The sequence below is a fragment of the Malaclemys terrapin genome, chromosome 13, assembly GCF_027887155.1.
Source record: "Malaclemys terrapin pileata isolate rMalTer1 chromosome 13, rMalTer1.hap1, whole genome shotgun sequence".
Lineage (NCBI taxonomy): Eukaryota > Metazoa > Chordata > Testudines > Emydidae > Malaclemys > Malaclemys terrapin.
The window spans coordinates 10525264-10538623 of NC_071517.1; the positions used below are offsets into that span (position 1 = coordinate 10525264).

General features: G+C 42.5%; 1 protein-coding gene across 2 annotated transcripts in view; it reads right to left on the reverse strand.

Moving 5' to 3' along the window:
• Window positions 1-5901: 5901 nt before the first annotated feature.
• Window positions 5902-13360, reverse strand: part of HLF (HLF transcription factor, PAR bZIP family member) — a 44566-nt gene continuing 37107 nt past the window's right edge. Inside the window, exon 4 of one of the 2 annotated variants that reach the window (XM_054047157.1) lies at window positions 5902-10095. In XM_054047157.1, the coding sequence (XP_053903132.1) occupies window positions 9877-10095 (219 nt within the window). In that variant the 3' untranslated portion in view covers window positions 5902-9876. The remainder of the gene's footprint in view (window positions 10096-13360) is intronic. The other variant, XM_054047158.1, reaches the window with a different exon arrangement.

Genomic DNA, 13360 nt, shown 5'->3' on the forward strand with positions numbered 1-13360 from the left:
CTGGGCCAGGAGAGACTGGGAGGTGAAGGTGAAACGCTGATGGATCCCCCCTGCTCTGCCTTCCACTTTGGCTGAGTTCTGCCCGGATGGGGCACCTCATTGCACAGCTGGGTTTCTCCAACACGGACCCTGCACAGGACGTGCTGCAAAGGCAGAGTAACTACAGCACAGAGCAGCACAAATGGTTAGAATATATCTGCTTCTGATACAGCCCAAACTCACAATCCCAGCCCAAAGGGATCACAGTCTAAAGACAGACAGAGGGTAAGGGAACGATATACAACATACAGACATGTGAATGTATATGCACACGTGCTTAAGGGGACCATCCATCCACAGAAAGCCACACGAGCAGAAAAATGAGCAGGTACGGTAAGTAGGCACCTGCACTATGCCCTGTCCACTACAGCACTTTTACAATGTGCACTCACAGACACTGCCCTCTGTCAACAAGTCCCATCTGTATCCCGCACATACAGTAACACAACACAACACACACACACTCTCTTTCTAACACTAAACCTTTATTACAACCTCCTGGGAAAACAATATCAGACCATTCACCAGTCTGTGGATGTCTAACAGACAGGCATATTACTGGTGCTACCGGTGAAGTTCAGGTTCAGCCCATCCTGCTCTACGCTCTGCCCACCTCCTCTGCTGATGGCACCCATTTACACATGCACGTCTAAAGCTACGGTCTAAATAGCCCATAATTCTTACTTCCCTGTGCTGGCATGTAGTCCACTGTCCAAGTCACGCTCGAGCCCTATGTCACCACTTTAAAAGTCTGTGCTGCCAAAGGACCTTTTAATCCCTTTCCACTTTCATTTTAAATCAACCCCTTTTTGATTTTCTTTGTAGCTGCAGTGGCTTAAGTATTCTAGCTTTTCTTGTCCTTGAGCGCCCCTCCATTTAGCTGGCAATGAAGTAGCAGCTTTTGTTGTTAATATGATGGTGTTGGGATTTATTTTTTTGCATGCAGGAAAGAGACATCTTCATGCTCATTAGAAGAAACCTGCAAAAACATGTGATGCTGTAAGGCACCAACCCTACTGCATAGCTCGGTTAATCAGCAGGGAGGCAGGCTGCAATCGGGTGACTTTCGCTCGCTTGCAGGCATAAGAGAACCGGTAACAGTTATGGGTGAGAAAAGAACACCCCAATTGCCGACATGTAGCTATGTGCTGTATGTTCGGAATCAGTTGCACATCAAAAGCGAAGGGCTAACTGTTTTAGGCGTGGTGGAAACCTCGCTTGGACTTAATCCAGTAAGAAGCATTTACCTTTGCCGTAGTGCTTCTGTGCAGACAATATTTTGACTGCCAATTGATTTCCTGTCACCCACAGACAGACGATACCCAGGGAACCCAATGCTAATTTCCCGAAGAATCAGTAATCTCCATAGTCTCAACAGGATTTCAATTTGCAACCTGAAAGGGAGGCCCCTTCTGCAAATCAAATGGCCCATGCTATAGCAATTAACCTCATCCAGCGCACGTTAGATGCAACGTTCCCTCTTAAATGGCAAAGCGCAGCTACGTGTTGACTTAAATTGCCATATGCTTGCTAAAGCAACAGCTACAGTGGTATATTGGCGGCACGGTAAATTGTTAAGCTAATGTAGCTGATCAAGGACATTATTTGAGAAGGCAAGAGTGAGAACATAAATCAGTGTCAAGGACATGCTGGTTTTTTAGACAGCAAGCATGTCTTTGAAAGGCAAAGACTTTTGATTGGGGGTGTGGGGAATGAAATCACTGAATGCCAACTATGTTTCTCTCACCAACATAAATTGGTTCAATAAAAGATATTCCCTCGCCCACCTTGTCTCACTGTGTGTCTTTCAATGTTCATTGCAGGTAAAACAGTTATTGACAGAAAAGGCTATTTTCTAGTATGTGATGAAATTGAATGAGAGAGCCAGGCATCCAATGCTGGCTCTTTCACCCATTGCCAAGCCATTTCTTCCCCAAGGTTCCCATCTGGAGGCCAGGACACCTGAGTCCAAATCCAGCCCTGCCACTAACTCAGTAGTGCCCTGATCCCATGTCCAATTGACGTCAATGGACAAGCTCCCATTGACTTTAATAAGTGTTGGCTGAAACCTTGGATGTGTCATTTAACCACTCTGTGCCTCAGTTTTTCCATCTGTAAAATGGGCATAATACCTGTCCCATTGGTGTGCTGCAATTTACTAAATGAGAAGGCCCAACTGTTAGTCATAAGCATAGTGTACATATGAGGAGTCCCAGTGACTTCATTGGGACACCCTATAGGTGCATGAGTTGGAATTGCTGGATGCAGTTTTTATGAAGCACTTTGAGCTGCTATGATACTAGGTGCTGAATGACTGTTAGAAAGGCAACGGCTGATCCAACCTTTAACAAAGATTATACAGCTTCCATCCATGCGTAACCCCTGGGAAAACATGCTCATTAGAATTCTCAAATCCCCTGCCACACCATGGAGTAGGTTCCGTCACCCAGCCTCATCGTGACTAGGCGGTTGGGCTCTGAGAATAAGGTACTGCTCAATGGGACTTTAGGATGCTGACTCTGACCGAGGTATAGCACACCCCTGCATTTCCCTAGCAGGTCTTCTAGGGCAGTAGTTTACAGCCTGTGGTTTGCAGACCCCTGGAAGTGGGGAGGGTGCTGCAGACCATGTCTAAGAGTTCCAAAGGGGGGTCCATGCTGCCATTTGAAATTGGGGGGGGGGGTTCTACAAATAAAAAAAATGTTGAAACCACAGTTCTAGGAGAGTGGGCCCCAAACGGTGGGGGGGGCATTACCCCCCACCCCAAATTGGGTGTGTGGGGGCGGGAGGAACCGCCCCCAGGAGAGGAAAGGGCCAGTTCACCTCCCAGCCTAGCTCCATCCGGGCTTGGGCTCCCCCCTCGCTTCCGTCACATCCCTGCTCCCGGTTGTGGCCCAGGCCCTGCTCTCAGCCATAGTTCTGCTCTTGGCCCCGGTCGCAGCTCCACTCCTGGCCTGTGGTGTGGGGGCAGGGCTGCATTCTATTACTGGTAAGGGCAGGGTTTGAGAGGAAAAGTTGGGGGATCACTGTTGTAGGGCAAGGTGACCTAATCTTCATATGACCCAAACAGAATGGCTTCCCCATCCTGTCCACATGAGCCGCCTGGCTCGCCCCCTGTGGTAGGATGGCGAAATTGGAATAGTACCATGGGTCTAAAGGTAGGGATGAAGTTGGGGTTTTGTATGTTTTAGTGACGACTCAGCAAAACAGAAGCAGTTTCTATTTGTGGCGCTGTCATCCATGGTATGTCTAGCAGTGAGCAGTAGGTGACGTAAACGAAAACAGACAACCTGGAATTTAGGGTTATGTCATACACTGCTTCTGAGTCATAAGAATGCAAGAGTGTTTCCACACCCTAAATGAGTGGCTCTGCTTTCCCATTATGTAACTCCAAATTCCTGTTTAAAAATAATCTTTTTTAGCTGTCTGGAAGAAGCTTCTCACTTTATATCTCAGCACGACTCAATAGTGATTTATTTCTCCCTATTACTTATAGTGTGGTAGGACCCAGAGGTCTCATACAGGTCTAGCCTGCACAGTGCTAGGCGCTGTACAAACATATAGTAGCTGACAGTCCCTGCCCCAATGAGTACACTTTTTAAAATTATTTAATAATATTATTAGTCTTTTGATTGCCAGTCTCAATAAAATTCCATGGACCTAGTCTGTCCTCTCCAAATCTAGCCTGGCTATAAATTGCCAGGGGAGGGGCAAAACCAAATTCTCTCTCATTGACCTAAGAGTGAATTTCAAACGATATGAGAGCAGTCAGTACAATGTATGCCCTAGGTACGGCTGGCTGGAAATAGATTTGCTGGAAATTTTCAAGCTTTCACAAATTGATTTTGGTCTGCATGGGGCTGAAACTGAGACCTTTTGAAATTTGTCATGGAGAAGCGAGAGAGAAACATTATAGCCAATAGCTTCCTGGTTAGGCCGCTCACTTGGAATGCAGGTGACCAGGGTCAATTTGCTGCTCTGAGTCAAGCAGGTCCCAGGTGAGCGCTCTAATCACCAGGCTATTAGCTATTCCACTTGCTGTGTTTTCCTCCCGCTCCTTCCCCGATTCCATCCTAGACCTCAGAAACCTTCCCAGACAAAAGGTTTGTTGCACATGACGTGTTTCCATAAACATTTTTGGTTGCAACAAATTGGCAAGGTTGGTCAAACAATTACCCACCCACTCTAGTGCTGGTCTTGCTCAGGAAATGTAGCTATAGCTTGTCACACGCTAATGTTCTCACGTCACCACCACGCAACTGTGGATTCAAAGGTTATGAGGTAAGGTTCCCCCCCTCCCAAAAAAGTGACCGATGCCTTAATATTTAGGAGCACAATTTTCAGACCATCTGCCCACCGAAAATCAAGCCCTTTTACAGTGGCCAATTTGGAACCCCAAATCCCTAATATCTTTTCAAAATATTGGATGATAATCTTTTCCTGCTGTGCATTTGCACAGACTTGAAGGGATTTGTGGTATCTTCACCCATAATTTTACCCGAGTGTGATGCTGATGGCGTCAGTGGAGGTACTCAGCATTTACCCCAGCGTGAGAGCAGAATGTAGAGCAGGGTGAAAGCAATGCATTTAAACTAGTCTGAAAACCAGTGTGAGATCAGAAGCAGGTCCCATGTATCTACTGCCATCTAAAACGAACCAGTGCTGATGAAACCATGCCATGTTGCCAATAGACAGTTGCTTGCATATCAGGCCCTCTATTGTAAACGAGTAGCACATGGGTGGGTTAAGTCCTGTCCCTAAACCTTCTGACTGTTGCTCAATCCATAAGTTACTGGTCATCTGAGAAGCTGTCTCCTTAGGCCCCTTGGCAAGTCATGGTAATTTGATCACTATTGTAGACAAGAAAGAACAGAAATACTAAGGGCTGGTCTACACTGGAGCGGGGGGGGGAGATTGATCTAAGATACGCAACTTCAGCTACGCTATTTGCGTAGCTGAAGTCAAAGCATCTTAGTTGGACTTACCTGGCCGTCCTCACGGCGGCAAGTCTACCGCCGCGGCTCCCCCGTCGACTCCGCTTACTCCTCCTGCCGAGGTGGAGTACGGGCGTCGATTCGGGGATCGATTTATTGCATCTAGATGAGACGCAATAAATTGATCCCTGATAGATCGATTACTACCCGCTGATCCGGCGGGTAGTGTAGACGTGGCCTAAGATAAGGAAGAAAACTAGGCTCCCTTAAAAAGAACAAGAGTACTTGTGGCACCTTAGAGACTAAAATTTATTTGAGCATAAGCTTTCATGGGCTACAGCCCACTTCTTCAGATGCATAGAATGGAACATATAGTAAAGAGATATAGTAAGGCTCCCTTAGTTTTTTCTCAGTCTGTCATGGCAAGAGGGACATTTTTTTATTTGTTGGTTGTACTACTACTGGGACAGTGGGAAGTATAGGGGTTATAAACAGTTTGCAGTATACCAGGCCTGTTGGTTTTTCCCGGGGGCAGCAGGGAGCAAGTGTTAGGAGCCCTACTGAGGAACACAAAGAGCTTAGGATGTGTATCTACTTCATTAGAGCGCCCAGGAACTGATGGCTTTATTTAAGTAACACTCAGTCCCCTGTAAAAATTGGGTGATTTGGAAAGTAGCTTCATGAGCAAAGGTAGTCTGGTATTACGTAATTGCAGTGGCAAGTGTTTTATGGACAGGGGGTATTTTCATGTGATTTACCTGGGGTACGGACCTGAGACTAACTGAAGAGGGGCCCTCAGAGATGTGCCATATGATGGGTTGTTTCTTCAGGACCAATGATGACTACTAATAGACCTTGAAGTGTATGGGCTGAAAAAAGACCATCCTACTCTCTGACACACTAAACCAAATATACAGCAGAGAGCAGAAAAATTTAAAAGTTTATTAAACATTAAGAAGAACAGACAAAAAGATCTGGGCTGAACAGCATACAGGATGCAATCCAATTCATGACATACATTTAATTTGATCTTACATGTTAAACTTGTATTTAAACAGATGCTGTCTTGTGGTGTTGCCCAAAATACAATGGTTGATCACTTGTAATTTTTAAATATTTTTTTTCCCAGTTTTAAAAAACAAAAATTAAACCACACTTCTCTCTCCAATAAACCACACACAAAAATCATTTTTAAAGTGACATTAATGGCTGACAAACCCACAAAGGCAAGATCATTCAATCCTTAATTCATCCCATTTTGCAGAGGCCTCGATTCAGTGTCTGATGTTATGTAGCATATTGACGCTACAATAGACAGGCACAGCAGAATGAATTAAGTGTGAAATGTCAGCCCAGAATGTTTTCCTTTAGCTCCGAATTCCTTGATTTTGTGGATTTAAGTCAGCACTTTCATTCCATGATGCTGGTTATTTAAGTGCCAACAGCATCAGAAGACCCCCTAATTCCTAAGGCAATAAAACCTGTATGACTAGAATTGAAATTGAAAATGATTTATTTTTTAAACAGTGGTATTTTTTTTAAAGTTGAAATAATTGACTTAAGGGCTACCATAAAGCAAACATTTAGCAAATGCTTATTGTTTACTTATTAGATTTCAGTGGATTATTGTGTAAATACATCATTAGATCCTTTTTAAAGGCCATATAATTTGACAGACCTAAGAACTCCTTTAGAGTCAATAAGGCTCATCAGAATCTTGAGTAGCCCTGATACAGTGTCCCTATAAGTTGAATACAAGGTAAAAGAATGTTTTAAAAATTGTTATTCTTTTGGGAAAGTGTCTTAGGCTGAGAATTTATATTTCAAGGGTTTATCCCAGACGGTTATTTTAAATAAGTTAGGTACCCAAATCCCACTGTAAGAGAGGAGTCCCTGACTCCTTTAGGTACCTCAGACAATCCTAGCCTAAATGCCCTAGTTATAAACCCCTAAAAATGATGGCGCCAATGGTGGCTTTTATGGAAAAGTTGACACAACTCTAGATAGCAGCGCTCCAGGGCATTACTTTAATATTATTAGCTACTGGACTTCCACAGCCCTTCCTGATTATTCTGAGTCTCTCCAAGTCAAACAACATAGTTTTGTTTTGTTGTGCAGGATGCATTTGTCAAACCTTCATACCACTCCAACAGTATGCATGACCTATAGATATAAGGCACCTGAACAGACTCAGAAGTGTTTGTGATGGTGGATGAGGTAGCTGCTAGAAACCTCTGCTGGCACATGGTGGAAAGCCTATCTTGTTCCTCCTCCCCCACCCCCCAATAAATAAGTCTGAGATAGCCACCCTACAAAAAAAAAGTGTATCTACTCACCCCTTTACCCCACTTAAAAAAAAAATGACAAAAGTGCTCATTTATAAATTTTCTCAGCTGCCTGCGTACGTTTGGATGAACGATTGTGACAACAATGCAAACTACCAATAATTCCCAGCTGATTTCACAACCACAATTTCTGCTATTTCAAACTTCAGCTGCGGGATGTCACAAAAGATGGCATTCCAACATTGTTGCAATTTGCCACTGTGTGTCCATGTTACTGGCATCTTCTAGAACCCTGCCACTACCAAAGAACTTTAAAAAAAATCAGTTTGTTTTCTGGTCAGTGGCTATATTAACTTGTATCCAACAAATACATATTCCACACAGCCCATCTGGTTTATACTGGACAATAATTGACTTTCTATGCTCTGACCTTTCCTGAAGCTCATGGACATGCAATCCACAGAATTAATGGTCCACAGGAAACTACTGAGTATTAAGGGACCCTGTGGATTTTGAAGGGGAAAAAAAATGGAAAAAATGCCATTGATGAAAGGATATGTTTAATGTAGAACAAAATGTTTAGTTCTTTGTAACGACTTCCTTAAGCAATAATATGATTTACTGGAATGAACAACCATTTTTATTTGAAGACAAAAAAAACCCCCACACCCTAGAAAACTATGTGAGCCAGATATGTAGCACCGTATTTTCCTCAGAGGTAAATAAATGTATGCAATACATAAAAGTGTATAAATGACCAAGGCTATTTATTAAGAATTTCAGATGGAAACAAATTCTAGCAGCAGCAGATTTGAAATGAGCATGAGATTTTTTTGTAGTCTACATTATTTTTCTGCCTCTACAAAATATTGCATTGTCCAATATATATTTGACTAAACTCTATGTTGTGCTTTGTCTGTGTCAAACACATTCTTTATACGTTTCTGATGGAAAATTATAAAGCCTTTTAATATTTTAGTTATATGAATCACCCTGTCAAGCCGTATTACCTTCAGAAGTTTTCAATTTAAAGCACAACATATGCTGATGTGTCAGTGGTAGGTTTAAAATATTAAAGAGCTCAAAAAACCCTAAAGCACTTCCTCTCTGTACAATATTGGTGAATATAGATCTTTACTATATATTTTAAACATGGAATAGCCTTTTCTTTTTCTTTGCTATATATAATATGTCTTTCAAAATACACTGTCAGTATTTGTATTTGAAAAATACTGTACAAAACACCCCATACTATAATTATTCTGTATAAACTTTATACATTTTATAATATCTATTCTTTTGGTCTATAGTAAACATATAAATTGATTAGATTAACCACAGTATATGACAACACCATGGCCTTCTGAAATTCACCAGTGTTTCTCACATTCGTTTTCAGAAGTCCACTTTGTAACAGAACATATGTTCAAAAGCAGGTAGAGAGAAAACAGGATAAAGTTCAGAACAATCAGTTCAAGACATGCTCAAAATAACATCACTAGAAAAAGTGGGGTTTGCAAAACAGTGACTCTTCTAACTGAATAAAAATGATTTTAAAACAGCAAGATATAGTCCTCAGAAAATATATTACAAAAAGTGGAAAAATGAATAGTTAATTAATCACAAAATGGGACTCCGAGCAATGCAAAATTAAATGAAAACTAAAAGAAAAACTCCTCTAATTTCAACATCAAATCGGATTTGATACTTTTTAATTTTGTTCTTGTATCGACTAATTGTCCTCTCTCTTTCATACACACATTCTGTTCCAGGGATGCTTTCACCATGCTCATATCAATGGGTCTTTTATTTATAAGACATTAAAAAACTCTTATTAGGTAGGGAAGTCATCCTACGTCCACTAGGAACACCTAGGCAGCATGCGCTAGTGTACAATAGGATTATTGCTTTAGGTACAGACAGTGCAAAATACACACTCTGTATTCTATTAATAGTACTCCTATCTATCTGGTGTTTGTGGAAATAAAAGGAGACTTAGTAGATATAGATAAGTCATAATGGGATCTATAACGAGCAGAGCTAATTCAGTCTAACAGCACTTTAAATCTGAAGACAGCGATCACCAAAACTTAAAATACAACAAAAGCAATCTATAAATTAATATTTCTGTAGTGTTGTACTGAATTATTGTTTGTGCACTTCATTAGCATGTTAACTTTTCTGATTAGACATAATTAAACAATAGCTTGTTACTCTTGAAAACTGAGATCTACCTTTTTTTTAATTGTTATGGTTTATTTTTACTGGGACCTTTGCAAGTAAATGGTGAGGATGAAACTGTTTAGAACAACATAAAAATCCTAATCAGAAGCAGCACTGACAGAAAAAAAAAAAAGAGAAGTATACTATGGCAGTTCTTAATAGTCCAGGTAAAAATGTGTCACCCTTTGAAGAGGGGTTCATGAAAACGCTGAGATGTGCACACACACGCATACACAAATGAAAAATAATAATAGTAAGTCAGTTTTGTTTCTGCTTCTGGTAAAGTGCTGATGACAGACAGGTTGGTTTGGGTGTGGTGCTATCAAACAGGAAACACATTGTCCATCTATTAAAATGCCAACCCACAACAAAAAAGAAGGAATAAAAATCGCCATTTACAGGGGCCCGTGCCGAGCTTCATACTTCGTCAGCACGTTCTTGCATTTGCCCAGCTCTTTCCGTAAGTCAGCCACTTCTTGGCGGAGGGCTGAGTTCTCTTTCTCCAGGAAAGAGGCGCGGATGGCAATCTGGTTTTCCTTCAGCCTCCGGGCGTCTCTCGATCGCTTGGCAGCCATATTGTTCTTTCTACGTCTTGCCCAGTATTTGTCATCCTGCTCATTAAGTACATAAAGAAAGACAAGATATTAGATTTCAGTAAACTAACAACTCCTTAAGGCACAAGGTTTCACTGTTAACCATGCTGCAGTCTCTCAGCTCCGAAGCGACTTTAACTTTGATATTTCACTGGCCTTCGCTGCTTTCATTTGCACATTCCACTGAGAAGTGACAATATCAGTAATTCTTGGGGCAAATACTAAATCTATGTGCAATAGTCTCTCATAGGGGCATACACGTAGGCCTGCCTATTTAGCTAAATGTCTGCACTAAGCTCACCATCATGGTATCTTGGTTCTGAAGATCTCCAAAGAATAATTAATAAGCACCTGGAGCCTCACTGGCAGCAGGATACCACTCAACCTGATTACCCCAGTGAGGAGCACAATCAATCTGAAATGGGGACTGTGTATAGGAGTCATTGCCAAGTCAAGGGATTAAGGGCCCCAACCTACTTCCACTGAAGTAACTGGGGATTTCACGGGAGCTAAGGGACAAAACCTGATCCAATGAAAGCAAAGACCAAATCTCCATTGACTTCAATGGAGGAAGATCAGGTCTTAAAGCATATAAATTTGTGAAGCACGTGCCCTGGCCTGGAATGCCCCACCCTGGCTGGGCGTGCTCTCCACTGTGTCGATTGGCTGTCTGAGCCACAGTCTCTTCTCCTCAGCCTCACTTCACTTGCTCTCCACCCTTCCTTCCCCACCCCATCCAACTTGCCGCTTCTCCCTTCCTTTGCTTTTTGTTTAGTTTATTACCCCCCTCTTTTTAAAAAAAAAAAATTAGTAGTCATGGAACCCTGGCACTCACGTGTGGTTTGCCATCACACTGTTCGCTCTGCTCGTATGGTGCATCTCCTTCCCCTACCATTTGTCTGTCTTGTCTAATCAGATTGGAAACTACAGGGCAATGACTATCTTCTACTCTGTATATACAATGCCTAGCACAATGAAGCCCAGTTATCAGTCACTGGCCTCTAAGGCACTACCAAAATACAAGTAATAATAATAGGCCCCTGGAACAGATGTCCTTGGAGAGGCCCCCGTGCTGGGTTTGAGACAGGGGGGAATGGGGGTGGACTGCTTTTGCCTCACAGCCGCACATACGCTTTCAGTCATGTGCCTATGCGGAGTGCCTGCCAGCGTTTGTCCCAAAGTGCCTCAGTATGTTTCCTAGGTTAACATGTACTACAAGTATTATTCATAAAACTCGTGTTGCCTTCAGGAATTCAGCCTCGTTGGGCATCAAAGGAGACAAATGACCAATTAATTGTACAGGATTTTGCCCCTCACTTAGCGTGAAACAGACTTCAATGAAATAAGCATTTGGTAGTTTCAGTGTTACTTTGATCTTCCCAAATTGGAAGCACACCTCTGGGTGACTGGCCACATGCTGACAGGGTCCAAAAAATGAACGTCATCCATCTGCAGCACAAGGCCCGTACGCTAATTAAGCCGCACTCAGAATACCGCCTGGCAAGAACAATTTAGGTCAAAATTCTCCTCTCAGATCCACACAGCCCATCTCGGCTCCCATGTTCTGCCTCCCTTCCAAGGGTGGATTCCCCATTGCACACCAACTGGGAGCAGAATAGCGTATCAGTCCTGAGATTTACGCTGAGAGGAGAATTCTGTCCTTAGGCTGGATTGAACTTTTCATGTACCCCTTATGAAATATTTTCTCCCAAATGCCAATGGTTGGAAACAGAAGAGGCAAATATTTTAAACGCTGCAACTGCCCTCCGCCATCGGTCAGCACACTAGGCTTGCTGTACAGAACTGCTGTTCTGCACCTTGTAACACAATACTGCAAAGCAAGAGGACAACACTTCCCATTTTGCTTTGGTTGCATTTTATATCCCCATTACATTCACTTTGCACTGGTGTAAGTGACTATATCAAGTGCAGGGCAAGGGTGAGTTGGGCCCAGTGTATCAAAATCTCCATTCACCTGTTCTTAGATGGGACCCCCAAAAAGTCCCTTAAAAAAAAAAGCAAAAAGCCATGACCCCAAATCTTGGTTTACAATTTCCCATCTCATTCCTCTCCACAAAAATCAGCTTTAAACAATCTATTATTGTGCCATCTAGACCTCATGCATCTTTATTTTAACAAGCTGCAATGGCAAATCCTTTAATCCAGCCTGAGAGAGGCCAGGCTGGCATTTCAGAAACACGTGCAGTCCAGAGACAATTGACTGGCCTAATCTGTTTACCCTTCCCTTCCCAACAGCCAATCCTCACGCCAGGACAGAAAGAGTGCTTGGGTCAAGCACTCAGTTAACAGCCAAGGGCAACTGAATGTGATGATCTTAGACGGGAACCAGGACCCTGAGTCCCCATTCAATCACACACTGAAAACACAAAGCCTCCATGCATGGAGGATACTACGTTTTCAGTTGTTGATATGAAATACTCCAAGAGCATCTTGGCTGACAATTTTCTTTTCTTCCTCCATATACTATAAATATAACCTGGCACATAACAATTCTTTGGAGATAACACAATAACAATTGACACTCTGGGTCAAATTCCCGCTTTCCTTACACCTGGTAACCCTTCTGATTTTGAACACCTTTTACATAGATAGGCCCCCTCAGCCCAAAGATGAGTGATCTCAGTGGAGTTTTAAGGGTGTCCCCACAAGCAGAATTTGGTGTAGTAATCACATGTTATCAGGAAATATGTATAAAGGAAGGCTGGAGATACTATGGAGAAAGACAGTAACAAATCATTTGGTTACCACTTGACATGTGACTGATTTTTTTTACACTTTAACTATGATAACACCTGCTCCTGACACCACTTTCCTGAGGGATAAAAATAGCAAATGATGACAGACTTGTCCTCTACTGCCATCAGCCTACTGTAAACACAGACCAGTTCTCTGTCTACATGGGGCCTTATCCAAAGCCCACTGCAGTCATTGGAAAGATTTCCGTTAACGTCAATTGGCTAAGGATCTGTCTCATGGGAAACAGCAGCAGCTCAATGCCTTGCAATGCTGCACGGCGCTATGTCCTCACGGAAGCTGCATTATACAAATAGCATTTTCCATGTAAAAGACAACTTGCCCAGGTCTTCAGTAAAGCATGTCCCCTGATCATGCTACTGGGGTCCCTTCTTTCTGGTATTGTTTTTGTGGCTCAGAGATGGGAGGCAGGTGGTGGGTTTTATTTTATTTTTTTTCAATGTTATCTTTCCCTAGATAGAACTACATTTAAAATTCACACTTTTGAAACCCTGACAATACGGTTCGTTAA